Source organism: Microcaecilia unicolor, chromosome 13 (genome assembly GCF_901765095.1).
Source record: "Microcaecilia unicolor chromosome 13, aMicUni1.1, whole genome shotgun sequence".
In the NCBI taxonomy this organism is placed as follows: Eukaryota; Metazoa; Chordata; class Amphibia; order Gymnophiona; family Siphonopidae; genus Microcaecilia; species Microcaecilia unicolor.
The window spans coordinates 24,950,907-24,968,179 of record NC_044043.1 but is presented as its reverse complement, the minus strand read 5'-3'; the positions used below and the strand labels follow the sequence as shown (position 1 = coordinate 24,968,179).

Below are 17,273 nucleotides of genomic sequence, written 5' to 3'. Positions count from 1 at the left end.
CGGTGAGTCTGACGTCGGTGCCGGGGAAAATGGTAGAGGCTATTATCAAAAACAAAATTACAGAGCACATCCAAGGACATGGATTACTGAGACCAAGTCAGCACAGCTTTTGTGTGGGGAAATCTTGCCTGACCAATTTACTTCAATTCTTTGAAGGAGTAAACAAACATGTGGACAAAGGGGAGCCGGTTGATATTGTGTAACTGGATTTTCAAAAGGCGTTTGACAAGGTACCTCATGAAAGGCTACAGAGGAAATTGGAGGGTCATGGGATAGGAGGAAATGTCCTATTGTGGATTAAAAACTGGTTGAAGGATAGGAAACAGAGAGTGGGGTTAAATGGGCAGTATTCACAATGGAGAAGGGTAGTTAGTGGGGTTCCTCAGGGGTCTGTGCTAGGACCACTGCTTTTTAATATATTTATAAATGATTTAGAGATGGGAGTAACTAGCGAGATAATTAAATTTGCTGATGACACAAAGTTATTCAACGTCATTAACTCGCGACAGGATTGTGAAAAATTACAGAAGGACCTTACGAGACTGGGCGGCTAAATGGCAGATGACGTTTAATGTGAGCAAGTGCAAGGTGATGCATGTGGGAAAAAAGAACCCGAATAATAGCTACGTCATGCAAGGTTCCACGTTAGGAGTTACGGACCAAGAAAGGGATCTGGGTGTTGTCGTCGATAATACACTGAAACCTTCTGCTCAGTGTGCTGCTGCGGCTAGGAAAGCAAATAGAATGTTGGGTATTATTAGGAAAGGTATGGAAAACAGGTGTGAGGATGTTATAATGCCATTGTATCGTTCCATGGTGCGACCGCACCTTGAGTACTGTGTTCAATTCTGGTCACCGCATCTCAAGAAAGATATAGTACAATTGGAAAAGGTGCAGCGAAGGGTAACTAAAATGATAGCGGGGATGGGACGACTTCCCTATGAAGAAAGACTAAGGAGGCTAGGGCTTTTGAGCTTGGAGAAGAGACGGCTGAGAGGAGACATGATAGAGGTATATAAAATAATGAGTGGAGTGGAACAGGTGGATGTGAAGCGTCTGTTCACGCTTTCTAAAAATACTAGGACTAGGGGGCATGCGATGAAACTACAGTGTAGTAAATTTAAAACAAATCGGAGAAATTTTTCTTCACCCAACGCATAATTAAACTCTGGGATTCGTTGCCGGAGAATGTGGTGAAGGCGGTTAGTTTAGCAGAGTTTATCTGTTCCAGCTTGTTCCTGACCTGTCCAGCCAGTCCCAGTCTGTTTCAGCTTGTTCCGGCTTGTCCCAGCTTGTTCCAGTCCATCTGTTCCAGCTTGCTCCAGTCCGTCCGCTCCAGCCTGTTATTGCAGGCCATCTGCTCCAGCTTGGTCCAGCCCGCCTGATCCAGCTCGTCCAGCTTGTTCCACTCCATCTGATCCAGCTTCTCCCTGCTCGTTCCAGTCCATCTGCACCAGCCTGTTCCAGTCCGTCGGATCCAGCTTCTTCCTGCTTGTTCCATCCCGCCTAATCCAGCTTCTCCCTGCTCGTTCCAGCTTCTCCAGCTGTTCCAGCCCGCCTAATCCAGCTTGCTCCAGCCCGCCTGATCCAGCTCCCCCTGTCCTTCCCAGTCCATCTGCTCCAGCCTCCGTCGGATCCAGCTCTTCCTGCTCGTCCCAGTCCATCTGCTCCAGCCTCCATCAGATCCAGCTCTTCCTGCTTGTTCCAGCCACCTGCTTCTGCCGTTCCAGCCCACCTAATCCAGCTTGCTCCAATCAGCCTGATCCAGTTCTCCAGCCATCTGCTCCTGCTGTTCCAGCCCGCCTAATCCTGCTGCTCCAGTCAGCCTGATCCAGCTTCTCCAGCTTCCCCTTGCTCGTTCCAGTCCATCTGCACCAGCTTGCTCCAGCCCGCCTGATCCAGCTTCCAGTCCATCTGCACCAGCTTGCTCCACCCCACCTGATCCAGCTTCTCCTGCTCGTTCCAGTCCATCTACACCAGCTTGTTCCAGCCCGCCTGATCAGCTTCTCACTGCCTGCTGCCTGCCCCAGCTGTTCCAGTCCATCTGCACCAGCCTGTTCCAGTCCGTCGGATCCAGCTTCTTCCTGCTTGTTCCAGCCCGCCTAATCCAGCTTGCTCCAGCCTGCCTGATCCAGCTTCTCCCTGCTCGTTCCAGCTTGTTTGATCAAACTTATCCCAGCCCGCCTGATCCAGCTTGTTCCAGCTTGTCCAACTTGCCTGCTCACTCACTCCCTACCTCTCTCACTACCTATGGCCCCCATTCACATTCTATTCCTCGCCCTATCCCTCCCCAATCTCTTCCGCCTCCCTCCACTGTATACCACACGAACTCACTACCCATCCCCCCCGTCCTGCTCACTACTGCAATACCCTACCTACCCCTATCCCCCACCACCTCACCATCCCTACTGTCCTCCTCCTCCTTCCTAGCTCTCAACCTCCAACACCTCCTTCCTGCCATGAACCCTTCCCCATTCCTCCTCAGCGCATCCTGCCTTCGGCGCCTTTGTCACCCTACCTCCCCCACCCTTCTCCGCTCTCTCTTGCTTCTTCTCCTGCTATCCGCGGGAGACATCAATCCCAACCCAGGTCCACCACACATGTCCTCATCCTCGTCTCATCTATGCAAACGTTCCCGCGATATCTCCAATCTCATCTCCATTCCCTTCCTCCCTCCCCTTCATGTGTGCCCTGTGGAATGCCCACTCAATCTGCAACAAACTTATCTTCACCCATGATCTCTTCATCTCCCACTTCCCTCCATCTGCTCGCCCTAACCGAAACCTGGCTCACCCCCGACGACTCTGCCTCAGTGGCAGCCCTCTGCCACGGCGGCTACCTTTTCTCCCATTCGCCCCGCACAGCTAGCCGCGGTGGCGGCGTTGGCCTACTACTTTTGCCCTCCTGCAGTTTTCAACCCCTCCTCCTACCACAGTCTCACTGCTTCTCATCCACTGAAGTCCATTCCATCCGTCTATTCTACCCGCTGCCACTCCGAGTTGCAGTCATCTACCGTCCCCCTGATAAGTCCCTCCTTTCCTTCCTTACTGACTTCGATGCCTGGCTCTCCGTTTTTCTTGAGCCCTCATCCCCATCCCTCATTCTTGGTGACTTCAACATACACACTGATAACCCATCCGACTCATACGCTTCTCAATTCCTCACCCTAACCTCCTCCTTCAACCTCCAACTGAGCTCCACCACCCCTACTCACAAATCTGGTCACTGTCTTGATCTCGTCCTCTCTTCTACCTGCTCGCCCTCTAATCTCTGCGTCTCTGCTCTTCCCATTTCTGACCATCACCTGATCACATTCACACTTCATCACCCTCCCCCTCAGTCCCGCCCAACACTAACCACTACCTCCAGGAATCTCCAGCCTGTTGACCCCCCCCACCTTATCCGCTACTATCTCTGATCTCCTCCCGTCCATCACGTCCTCCAAGTCTGTTGACAAGGCTGTTTCCAATTACAATGCCACTCTCTCCTCCACCCTAGACACCCTTGCACCATCTGTTTCCCGTCCCACAAGGCGCACTAATCCCCAGCCCTGGCTTAACCCTTGCACCCGTTACCTTCGCTCCTGCTCCCGATCGGCTGAACGCCTATGGAGGAAATCTCGCACCCATACTGACTTCATTCACTACAAATTCATGCTATCCTCCTTCCAGTCCTCCCTATTCCTCGCCAAACAGGACTACTACACTCATTTGACTAATTCTCTCAGCTCTAACCCTTGTCGTCTCTTTGCCACCCTCAATTCCCTCCTCAAAGTGCCCTCCACTCCCCCCCCCTCACTCTCTCCTCAATCACTGGCTGACTACTTCTGCGACAAGGTCCAGAAGATCAACCTCAAATTCACCACTAAACCTTCTCCTCCTCTTCATCCTATCACCCACTCCCTCAACCAATCAACCCAGGCCTCCTTCTCCTCTTTTCCTGATATCACCGAAGAGGAAACCGCCCATCTTCTCTCCTCCTCGAAATGCACCACCTGTTCCTCAGACCCCGTCCCCACCAACTTATCACCATCTCTCCTACTATCACCCCCCCCCCTCCATCTGTCATATCCTCAATCTCTCTCTCTCCACCGCAACTGTCCCTGACACCTTCAAGCATGCTGTCACATCTCTCCTCAAAAAACCTTCACTTGACCCTAACCTGTCCCTCCAACTACCGCCCCATCTCCCTCCTACCCCTCCTCTCCAAAATACTTGAACGCGCCGTTCACAGCCGTTGCATTGATTTTCTCGCCTCTCATACCATCCTCGATCCGCTTCAATCTGGCTTTCGCCCACTTCACTCGACAGAAACGGCACTATCCAAAGTCTGTAATGACCTATTCCTCGCCAAATCCAAAGGTCATTACTCCATCCTCATTCTCCTCGACCTATCCGCCGCTTTTGACACTGTCAATCACAACTTACTTCTTGACACACTGTCCTCTTTTGAGTTCCAGGGCTCTGTCCTCTCCTGGTTCTCCTCTTATCTCTCCCATCGTACCTTCAGAGTACACTCTCATGGTTCTTCCTCCACCCCTATTCTGCTCTCTGTTGGAGTCCCTCAAGGTTCTGTCCTTGGACCCCTTCTTTTCTCTATCTACACCTCTTCCCTGGGCTCCCTGATCTCGTCTCATGGTTTCCACTATCATCTTTATGCTGACGACACCCAGCTTTCTCTCTCCACACCTGACATCACTGCGGAAACCCAGGCCAAAGTATTGGCCTGCTTATCCGACATTGCTGCCTGGATGTCCAACCGCCACCTGAAACTGAACATGACCAAGACCGAACTTCTTGTCTTACCACCACTCTCTATTTCGGTTGATAACACCCTCATCGTCCCCGTCTCATCTGCCCGCAACCTCGGTGTCATCTTCGACTCCTCCCTCTCCTTCTCTGCGCATATCCAGCAGATAGCCAAGACCTGTCGCTTCTTCCTCTATAACATTAGCAAAATCCGCCCTTTCCTCTCTGAGCACACCACCCGAACTCTCATCCACTCTCTCGTTACCTCTCGCCTTGACTACTGCAACCTACTCCTCACTGGTCTCCCACTTAACCACCTATCCCCCTTCAGTCCGTTCAGAACTCTGCGGCACATCTTATCTTCCGCCTGAACCGATACACTCATATCACCCCTCTCCTCAAGTCACTGCATTGGCTTCCGATCAGGTACCGCATTCAATTCAAGCTTCTGCTACTAACCTACAAATGTACTCGATCTGCAGTCCCTCCTTACCTCTCAACCCTCATCTCTCCTTACGTTCCTACCTGTTACCTCCGCTCTCAAGACAAATCCCTCCTTTCAGTACCCTTCTCCACCACCGCCAACTCCAGGCTCCGCCCTTTCTGCCTCGCCTCACCCCACGCGTGGAACAAGCTCCCCGAGCCCATACGCCAGGCCCCCTCCCTGCCAACCTTCAAATCTCTGCTTAACGCCCACCTCTTCAATGTTGCCTTCGGCACCTAACCTCTACACCTCTACCCAGGAAATCTAGACTGCCCCGACTTGACATTTCGTTCTTTAGATTGTAAGCTCCTTTGAGCAGGGACCGTCCTTCTTTGTTTATTTTGTACAGTGCTGCATAACCCTAGTAGCGCTCTAGAAATGTTAAGTAGTAGTAGACGGTTTCCTAAAGGACAAGTCCATAAACCACTACTAAATGGACTTGGGAAAAATCCACAATTTCAGGAATAACATGTATAGAATATGTTTGTACGTTTGGGAAGCTCGCCAGGTGCCCTTGGCCTGGATTGGCCGCTGTTGTGGACAGGATGCTGGGCTCGATGGACCCTTGGTCTTTTCCCAGTGTGGCATTACTTATGTACTTATGTGCTATGTTGTCTGATGACCAGACTGGCATGGATAAACGTGCTGTTGAACTGGCTCGTAATCTATCACTGTTGGATTCCCTACATATGCAGAAAGAAGCCTGGAATCATGTTACACAGGCAACCATTGTGAATTGCTACAAGCGGGCAAGCTTTGTTAAGGATGTGGAGAGGGATGAAACAGATCTAGCTGTTGCAAACGCGTCAGATGAAGAGGTTATTGACATCCTAGCCATTGTTACTGAAGAGGAGTTCCATCGCTACGTAGCTGCTGATTACGATCTACAAACAGCTGACGACAGCACTGATGTCGAGATATGCGCCTACACGCAAGCAACAATGGCTGATGATGGAACAGATGATGAAATGAGCAGCGAGGCACATGCTGACGAAATTCAACAACCTCCTCCTGTCACTTTATAAGAGCGCTGGAGAGTCTCAACACCGTGCGGGCCTATCTGGAGGCCAATGGATGTCAGTGCTGTGACAGTTTTTACCGTCTGGCAGATGTAGTCTATGGAACTCACAGACCCAAGATTGATTACTTCAAGTAAGCCTGTCAGTTAACGGAGACTGTATACTGTACATCTAACAGTACTGTACATATGTTTATCAGATGTCAAGCTTCTTTGGGCCACAACGGTTAACACGCTCTGGTTAACTGCATGCATTTCTTTGGTCCCAGACCCTTGCACTTAAGTGGATTGCACTGTGTGTGCGTGTGTGTGTGTGTATATATATATATATATATATATATATATATAGTTACTAAGCACACTTTTACCGAGTGAGGAGATATTTTGTATGCGCTGTTATTGAGATGTGTGCTCTCTGTATTTTCAAGTTTTGACACTCTTGCCAGTCTGCTAGACCCAACCCGAACTGCACGTTTTTACGTTTTCTTGCCTGTCTGCTAGACCGAACCCAAACTGGTCATGTGACTGTTGCACATAAGCCCCACCTGGAAGTTCCTTCTATATATTAAAACTGTCAGCGGGGGCAACCTGGGAGGGGCCCTTGAGCAACTCTAAATTTGTTAACTTTTATTTTAATTCCTTACTTTTTAATAAACTTTTCTCTCAATTAGTTCGTTCAATTTTCTCACCAGAACAGTGTCAGTAGAGCACAAACGGGTACCCCTTCTGTTTATTCGATTCCTGTATCAAAAAATTGCTTCTCAGATGTATAACTCTGATAATTTGGTAACTTCATTTACTGGTCAGCCTGCTCCACCTATTTTTTCTCATGCCATCAAGGTGGGTTTATTAAATGCCCACTTGATTCAGAGCAAATCCTCACTGTTGTTGGATTTGTTTTCATGCTTGGATTTAGATATCTTAGCTATCACTGAAACTTGATTTAAGGAAGAGGATAAAGCATACCTTTTCCAGGCACTTCCACCTAACTATGTGGCACTGCAAACACAATTAGAAAGGGGGGGCAGGGTAGCCCTCTGCCTCCCCTCATGCTTTAAATATCAGGAAATACCGTCCATTACTTTCCTCTACCCTGAGTTTCTTGTCCTATCTTGGCCCCATGGTCTTTTACAGTGCTCACCTGCTACTGTTCAACTTCCCCAGTCTTACACCTTTGGGAAGCTTTAGAACAAACCATAGCTGACAGTTATTCTCTTCCCTAATTTACTGGTGATTGGGGACCAACATTCATGTAAATATACCCAATTCTCATCAAGCTTCCTCTTTTCTGGCATTTTGGCTAATTTAGAACTCTCCCAAGAGGTGCATTTTCCTGCTCATGTAGGGGGGTCACACTCTAGACCTAATATGTCTTCCTCATTGGCTTCAGTCACCATTACCCAGCCGGCTGCCCACCCTCTTCAGATCATTTCTTACTTTCCTGTTTTATTTCTCTTGTGTTATCGCAGCCAACTTCTCCTTCCTGACTGTCCCCATTACAAACTCCTCCTGTTTTGGTTTCTGTGACACCAAGTCTACCCTCATTACACACTCTTTTCCCATCTGATTTTTCTCCCCTGACTTGTTGGAATACAGTTCTTCCAGAATTCTTTAGGCAACACCCTGATTCTGTCACCTCTTCAGTTCAAAGGAAGAACCCTTAGTTCCACTCAGGGTCTCCTTCTCCGGCATCACGTACGTAAAGCTCTATGCATATCACAACTTGTGCTTTTGATCCAGCACCATCTAAACAGTTTTCTTCCAAATCATGGACTATTGCCCCTTGGTCTCCAATTAATTACAGATAGCTTCGCTTCCAGTTTAGTCCACTTGCGTGGTAACAAGTGGGCGTTACCTCAATACCCATCTATCCTGTCCCTCAAACTACCACCCAGTTTCTAACCTTCCATTCCTATTTAAGCTATATGAAAAGATTGCTCGACCAACTCCTATCCCACTGTGATCAGCTCTACTACATGAGTGTCACGCTATTTTGGATAAAAAAAAATTGCTCTTATTTTATCTCTGGATATTTCTACAGTGTTCGATTTGGTCTGTCATTCCACCCTACTTGCTCGTCTTTGTGAAATTGGGCTTTCGGGTACTGTTCTGAACTGGTTCACTTCATATCTCACTGATCATTCCTTCACTATTTCAACTTTTTCTACTTCCAGTCCGCAACCACTGACCTATGGTGTTCGTCAAGGTCCTAGCTTGTTGCCTTTACTTTTTAATATCTACCCAAGTCCTCTGCCCAGAGAATCACATCATAAGATTTGTCATTTATGCAGACGATATTTTACTGATTTTCCCCACATCTCATATTGCCCCCGACCTTACTCCGATACAATCCTGTCTCAATGCTCTAGTGGATTGGTTGACAAGTCACAAATTAATACTTAATCCACCTAAAACAATAACCTCTTGGATCACAGGATTTCACCCGACTTCCTCTGTTACCACTGTTCTCTTTCATAGGCCAATTCCTACTGTTACTTCTTTTTGCTATCTAGGAATCATTTTGTACTCCAAACTGGCATCTCCCCCCCCCCCCCCCCCCCCCAGATATTCTCACTTGTAAAAACTAGATTTCTTATTTTTAGGAGGCTCAAATCCATTTGAAGTTATATTGATCCCAAGGCCTTACAGTCTATGCTTTAGAATAGATTACTGCAATACCATTTATTGTGGAATCTCTAAATCTGTCTCACAGGCTCTAGACGCTTCAAAATTTGGCAGTCAAACTGTTCTGTAGGGCCTGTAGGTTTGACCACGCTACTCCACTTCTCGCAAAATTACACTAGCTACCGATTTATTACCGGCTGATTTTCAAAACCTTTTGTCTCACCCAAAATGCCCTTCACGTTGGTCACCTTTGTAGCTTTCCTCCCTTTTACTGCCCGTCTAAACCCAAGATCACTGGATGCTAGTCACCTATCTCTCCCCTCGCCTCGAATGGCTCGTTACAAATCCACACATTCTTCTGCATTTTTCTTTGTGGCCATAAAAACATAGAATGATCTTCCTGCTATTATTAAAGTGGAACCATCTTTCCCAAAATTTAAGCAACTTTTAAAAAGTCTTTGGACCTAGTGTCTCCCCTACCTGAGAAAGGAGCCTTTTGCAATGATAGTTGTAGAGTCACGACCTGTTCTTCCTGAAGAAGACACCTTATACTCCCTACCCCATTTCTCTCTCATTTAATGAATGGTTGCTGTCCTATTTATATTGGCATTCCTTTTATTTCTATGGATTTTATTTTGTAAACCGCTTTGACCATTGTAGTAGCAGGATATCAAGTATTTTAATAAACTACAAACCTGTGCATATTTTATGATGGGAAAATTACATGCAGAAAACAGGTACAATTTCTGCACTTAATTATAATCAAAGCAAAGGTGTGCGGGGACACCGGTTTTGTTGGTATACAATCTGTAGAGTTTGTACTAGTACACACAGTTTTGATTTCTGTCTCCTTCATGGATTAAAATGTGAGAGAATGCTCAGTCATACTCCTGTGCACCATGCCCATGGAAGGTCCTGGGATAGTGCCACAGAGCCAGGTCCTGGGATGGAGGAGGAAGTGGCCACTGCTCAAGGCTGACACCCCGAGGCCAAATTCATAGTCAATCGCAGGGCTCTCCTCCTGATTGAGCACAATTTGATGCAAATTGTAAAAGATATCTATAAAAATTTATTTGCTTAGAAATATCAAGAAGCAATATGCTGAATTAAACTAAATATATCTTTCAGAAAAGCTAACTGTAGCCAGATGACTGTTTGTATCTACAATGGCTTAAAGAGTTTTAAACTCCCTGGGGAAATTCTCAGAACATATTAGTAAAACAGAACTTCTACATCATGATAAAAACACTGGGGGAAAAAGGTGTGTAAGCACAAAGACAAAATAACATAAAAGGGAACTGAGTATAAAGCACATCCTTGGAGCGAGCGATGAACAACAGATATCATGAACAGCGGATAGCAGCGTCCCCGCTCCCTTCCAAAGAACCTCCCAAGAATATCATGGGAAATATTGTTACATCTTTCTGTCATATTTTCTTGGTTTCTGGCTGTATTTTTGTTGGGGGATTCACTGGTTCTAAAGTAAATCGGGAGCAATGGATTTTTGGAGGAACAGACACTGCTTCCCCCTATCCACTGCTATGAGGATGTCTTAGCTATCACTAGAAACTAGCTAGTAGGTAGAGAGCACTAGCTTTGACTGGTGTAAAAAGTGACGTGGAGAGTCAAATAGGATCTCTACTGATCTCAGATTTTCCTTCTCTTTAGTAGTAATTCATTCATGGTACAAAAGAATAAAGATCATGCAGCTGGGAAAAAATCACTATGTTATGAATTACTAAGAGATGTTTTTAGTTACACAGGAGATAGCATCTTTGGCATCTGTTTTGCAGAGTTCCTGTATGGATGTAGAAGATCAATCAGTGGGAAGGAAAAGGCAGCGTTGCCCCTCTGTGATGGCTTTTGTTAAGTCTCATCTACCCATTTCAGCATCAGAAAGATATGGAGGAGAGTCAGAAAGCTTTGATAAGCAACAAAACGCATCAGGGGGATAAAATAGTTACACTAGGACAAAAAGCTGAGTAACAAGAACAAAATAACAAAGCAATAAGAGGACCACACAGATTTCAATAAAATTGACAAGGTAGATTAGGGTGGTAGGATAAGAGTACATTGCTTAAACAATTCATTCAAGGAAAAACTAGCAACAGTCTCACCATTTCACTTGCAGGCGTGTACAGCAAATTATAGAAATTCTTGTTTTCTGTCCTGAGAAGAGACCACACAGAGCACGTGCGTTTGTAAATATTTCGCATCTCTCTCTCACAGGCATTGTTGGCCAGGAACGTGCCATACAAGCAGGAGTACGTGTGTTGTACCAACTTCACCTGGAACACGAAGGCAAAACTGCGGCTGTAGAAAAATCCATATCTTGCCAGAGAGGACACCCTTCAAAAGACCCTTAAGTAAAGGTCAACAGTCTAATATTATGCTGTGTAATCAGCTCTGATTAGCTCACTTCCCTCAGTGTCCCACTAATATAGCACCACCCTCCTTCAGGGGCTGCACTGCCCATTCCCTGGACCCTGTGGCCCTTCATGATACAGTTCTACTTCTCTTTCTCAAAGACCACCACCCTTTCTGAAGATCTTGCAACTGGTCACCCATACAGCTCCCCTCTGTTTCAAAGGCCCTGTTGCCAGCACTAAAGCCCTTTGGAGGAAATTAATCATGTTCCTTTTGAACCAGCTGCCTGAAGTTTCACTACAGCTCGGTTTATCCTCACATACCATGCAACTTAAATTCATTTCTAAACCAAATCTGCTACAATACATGAGTAAGACATTTATGCACTGATGCAATTACACATTCTAGCTCTCACCAAGAATGCTTCATTGAACTCAAAGAGACAGGGGAACTGCAGAAGGAGTTGATGCACACAGTCCAGCCACTGCAAGAATACTGGGCACAGCTCATTCTGATCCTCAACTTTCTCCTGGTGCCCACAGCGATCACCAAATTTATGACCAAAGTCCAGCCAATCCATCTCCACCAGCACTTGGAAACCCTGCAGGAGAGCAAAGTTATAGGTTCATGGAGGAATGAACTAGTCAAAACCATGCTAACTTGCTTGCCTCCCAGAATCATATCAAGGTACAAAAAAAAAAAAATCAAAAAAATCTCTAGACCTGCTGTCATTCAAGGATTTTGATGGACTGCAGAAGATGACCTCTAGTAGTTATCTACAATTTAATGTGATAGCAAGACTCAAATTATTTTACTAAACAAAATAGAAGTGCCATATCATAGGTTTAAAATTAATCTATTACTATATTACTACAATGCAAATTCGAATTCAATTGTTATTAACTTGGGGAGCCTGCTCTGCTTGTTTCACAGCAAAGCGGAAGAAATTGTTTTAGTTGGTTTTGGAGCCCTTTATACAACACCTCTCTCCTCGAGCGTGCAGTCTACTTCTTAATACTTTGCCTTTATAAATTTTATTGTGGAGGTCCACTTTTTGCTTCTCCATCTCTGTTTAACCACTTTCATTCACCATTAGGTGGGAAGGGGGGATGGACTACAGGGATTTTGGGAAGGATTAGGGGGAGATTGTGAAGACTTCCTTTTCTTATTATTTATTAGGATTTATTTACCGCCTTTTTGAAAGAATTCACTCAAGGCGGTGTACAGTAAGAATAGATCAAACAAGAGCAATAGTACTACTACTACTAAGCATTTCTATAGCGCTGCAAGGCGTACGCAGCGCTGCACAAACACATAAGAAGACAGTCCCTGCTCAAAGAGCTTACAATCTAATAGATAAAAAAAAAAAAAAAGCAAATCAAATCAATTAATGTGTACAGGAAGGAGAGGAGGGTAGGTGGAGGTGAGTGGTTAAGAGTCAAAAGCAATGTTAAATAGGTGGGCTTTCAGTCTAGATTTAAAGGTGGCCAAGGATGGGGCAAGACGTAGGGGCTCAGGAAGTTTATTCCAGGCGTAGGGTGCAGCGAGACAGAAGGCGCGAAGTCTGGAGTTGGCAGTAGTGGAGAAGGTAACAGATAAGAAGGATTTATCCATGGAGCGGAGTGCACGGGAAGGGGAGTAGGGAAGGACGAGTGTGGAGAGATACTGGGGAGCAGCAGAGTGAGTACATTTATAGGTTAGTAGAAGAAGTTTGAACAGGATGCGAAAACGGATAGGGAGCCAGTGAAGTGACTTGAGGAGAGGGGTAGTATGAGTAAAGCGACCCTGGCGGAAGACGAGATGGGCAGCAGAGTTTTGAACCGATTGGAGAGGAGAGAGGTGACTAAGTGGGAGGCCAGCAAGAAGCAGATTGCAGTAGTAAAATAGGCAATAGGCAAATACAGTAGTAAAAATATTCAACTAACAATACAAAGTAAGGCATGGTATACTATTTGCAATGTCAACATTACAACTGGTAGTGAAGGGTAAGGCATAGTTGTAACATACAGATGCGTAAGAAAGTAGGAAGAATTAGAAAGTAAGTTGACTGATTTGAAGAAAGTTGCACATGAGGTCAGAGAGATAGTTAAATATTATCTCAGCTAGGGTAGGAGTGGATAAACATGGCCCGCTGCAGTATGTGCAGCCCAAGTCAATCCTTGTGTGTGTGAGTGAGGCTAACAAGTTAGTTACTTCTTCCATTAAAGGCCTGATTGAAGAGCCAAGCTTTCACCTGCTTCCTGAAGTACAGATAATCTTGTTTTAAGCGGAGCCTTTCAGGCAATGCATTCCAGAGTGCGGGGGTTACTCCGGAGAAGGCTTGTTTGCGGGTATCATATCGTGTAATATCTTTTGGACAGGGTGTAGTTAGTGGAAGTTCTTGGGAGGACCTTAGTGTCCTTGGCAGTATGTGGAGGATCATCCTATTCTTCAGATACTCAGGGCCATTTCAGGACCTTGAAGATTAGACAGAGTTTTAAATTTAGCCCTGTACTGTACTGGTAGCCAATGAAGTTTTTGCAAAAATGGTGTGATGCGGTCACGTCGCTTGCAACCTTCTATGAATCTTGCTGCTGCATTCTGAATCAACTGGAACTGGTGCAGGCCCTTTGTAGTCAGACCATTGTATAGTCGCTGCAATCAGAATCCACCACTCAACCTTGCTTGGCCACCTAAACTGTGTCCTGTTTTATAGACCACCAGGTAACTGGTACGAATGCCAGCAACCCTTCATGGATTTCATATCAAACATCTGTGTAGCTAACCCCAATATACTAGTACTAGGTGACATCAACCTTCACCTAGAAGACCCAAACTCCGCCAATGCACGAGAAAAAATTCCTCCAACTATGGGACCTTAAATGGCCACATATGCAAGCACACATGGGCCACATATGCCCATGTTAAAGGGCACACACAAACTGCCCTCAGACCAGAACCTAATAATAATGGATACTAAGTGGACAGATACACCATGGTCAGACCATTACAAACTAAACTTCTCCCTACAATGGCATAAAAAGGGCTCAAACCGAATACAAGAACACACAACCTACATGACAAGAGGCCAAATAGACCCCGATACATTCTGGCAACTGACCTACAATAACGAATGGACACTACAAACGGACTCAATATACCATCTCCTAGATTGGGACAAAAGATGCAGAAGCATACTAGACGAAACAGCACCACTACAAACAAAATCCTCACGTAGACATAACTCGATACTGTGGTACAACAAAGACCTGAGAAAACTAAAAACACAAACCTGGAAACTCGAATGAGCATGGAAAAAAATAAAAGATGAGCACACACTCAATGCATGGAAACAGACTCAAAGAAAATACAAATGTGCACTAAGACAAACCAAAAGGACATACTACAAAACCAAAATAGGGCCAGACTACTACTACTACTACTATTTAGCATTTCTATAGTGCTACAAGGCGTACGCAGTGCTGCACAAACATAGAAGAAAGACAGTCCCTGCTCAAAGAGCTTACAATCTAATAGACAAAAAATAAAGTAAGCAAATCAAATCAATTAATGTGAACGGGAAGGAAGAGAGGAGAGTAGGTGGAGGCGAGTGGTTACAAGTGGTTACGAGTCAAAAGCAATGTTAAAGAGGTGGGCTTTCAGTCTAGATTTAAAGGTGGCCAAGGATGGGGCAAGACATAGGGGCTCAGGAAGTTTATTCCAGGCATAGGGTTCAACGAGACAGAAGGCGCGAAGTCTGGAGTTGGCAGTAGTGGAGAAGGGAACAGATGATGATACGCTGAAACCTTCTGCTCAGTGTGCTGCTGCGGCTAGGAAAGCGAATAGAATGTTGGGTGTTATTAGGAAGGGTATGGAGTCCAGGTGTGCGGATGTTATAATGCCGTTGTATCGCTCCATGGTACGACCGCACCTGGAGTATTGTGTTCAGTACTGGTCTCCGTATCTCAAAAAAGATATAGTAGAATTGGAAAAGGTACAGCGAAGGGCGACGAAAATGATAGTGGGGATGGGACGACTTTCCTATGAAGAGAGGCTGAGAAGGCTAGGGCTTTTCAGCTTGGAGAAGAGACGGCTGAGGGGAGATATGATAGAAGTGTATAAAATAATGAGTGGAATGGATCGGGTGGATGTGAAGTGACTGTTCACGCTATCCAAAAATACTAGGACTAGAGGGCATGAGTTGAAGCTACAGTGTGGTAAATTTAAAACGAATCGGAGAAAATTTTTCTTCACCCAACGTGTAATTAGACTCTGGAATTCGATGCCGGAGAACGTGGTACGGGCGGTTAGCTTGACGGAGTTTAAAAAGGGGTTAGATAGATTCCTAAAGGACAAGTCCATAGACCGCTATTAAATGGACTTGGAAAAATTCCGCATTTTTAGGTATAACTTGTCTGGAATGTTTTTACGTTTGGGGAGCGTGCCAGGTGCCCTTGACCTGGATTGGCCACTGTCGGTGACAGGATGCTGGGCTAGATGGACCTTTGGTCTTTCCCAGTATGGCACTACTTATGTACTTATGTACTTATAAGAAGGATTTATCCATGGAGCCGAGTGCACGGGAAGGGGTGTAGGGAAGGACGAGTGTGGAGAGATACTGGGGAGCAGCAGAGTGAGTACATTTATAGGTTAGTAGAAGAAGTTTGAACAGGATGCGAAAACGGATAGGGAGCCAGTGAAGGGTCTTGAGGAGAGGGGAAGTATGAGTAAAGCGACCCTGGCGGAAGACGAGACGGGCAGCAGAGTTTTGAACCGACTGGAGAGGGGAGAGGTGACTAAGTGGGAGGCCAGCAAGAAGCAGATTGCAGTAGTCTAAACGAGAGATGACAAGGGTGTGGATGAGGGTTTTGGTAGAGTGCTCGGAAAGAAAGGGGCGGATTTTACGGATGTTGTAAAGAAAGAAACTACAGGTCTTGGCAATCTGTTGGATATGAGCAGAGAAGGAGAGAGAAGAGTCAAAGATGACCCCAAGGTTTCGAGCTGAGGAGACAGGGAGAATGAGAGAGCCATCAACAGAAATAGAAAACGGGGGGAGCGGGGAGGTGGGTTTGGGGGGGGAAAATGAGAAGCTCGGTTTTGGTCATATTTAATTTCAGGTGGCGTTGAAACATCCAGACAGCAATGTCAGACAAGCACGCTGAAACTTTGGTTTGGATGCAAGGTGAGATATCAGGGGTAGAAAGGTAGATTTGGGAGTCATCAGCATAGAGATGGTAGGAAAAGCCATGGGATGAGATTAATGAACCAAGGGAAGAAGTGTAGATAGAAAAGAGGAGGGGACCAAGAACAGAACCCTGAGGTACGCCGACAGGCAGAGGGATAGCAGTAGAAGAGGATCCACCAGAGTGAACACTAAAGGTGCGGAGGGAGAGGTAGGAAGAGAACCAGGAAAGGACAGAGCCCTGGAATCCAAATGAGGACAGGGTATCGAGAAGTATGTTGTGATCGACAGTGTCAAAAGCAGCGGAAAGATCAAGAAGAATGAGGATGGAATATTGACCTCTGGATTTAGCCAGTAATAGGTTATTGGAGACTTTAGTAAGCGCAGTTTCGGTTGAGTGGAGACTACAAAGACACGAAGAAACTATATCAACTCGTAAACAAACTACTAGACACCACACCGGTCACCACAACCAACACAGACACCCCATCTGCCGACATACTTGCTAAATACTTCAAAGAAAAAATTGTAAACCTACGCAACACGTTACCTCAGAACACCAACGACTTCAAAAAATTCATTGAGTGTCTAGACCCAATCCTTGGTGAATACCCAGCAGACAAAATCTGGACAAATTTCACTCCCCTTACCGCCGAAACAATCGCCCAAGCGATTAACAAGTCCGCCAAAACTCACTATAAACTGGACACCTGTCCCAATTACCTAATAAAATTTGCTCCTCAACGCTTCATGGCAGACCTTACATCCCACCTCAACTATATGCTTCAACATGGACTCTTCCCTAAGGAAAATGGCAACATCCTACTCACCCCGATACCAAAAGATACAAAGAAAAATTGAAACGAAATC

General features: G+C 45.8%; 1 protein-coding gene across 3 annotated transcripts in view; it reads right to left on the bottom strand.

The window, feature by feature from the left end:
- Positions 1-17,273, bottom strand: part of MTMR4 (myotubularin related protein 4) — a 314,547-nt gene that overhangs the window by 51,308 nt on the left and 245,966 nt on the right. For all 3 annotated transcript variants that reach the window (XM_030222077.1, XM_030222079.1, XM_030222076.1), the window contains 2 exons: positions 11,658-11,843; positions 10,993-11,163 (listed from right to left, as the gene is read on the bottom strand). In XM_030222077.1, coding sequence (XP_030077937.1) covers positions 10,993-11,163; positions 11,658-11,843 — 357 coding nt within the window. The remainder of the gene's footprint in view (positions 1-10,992; positions 11,164-11,657; positions 11,844-17,273) is intronic.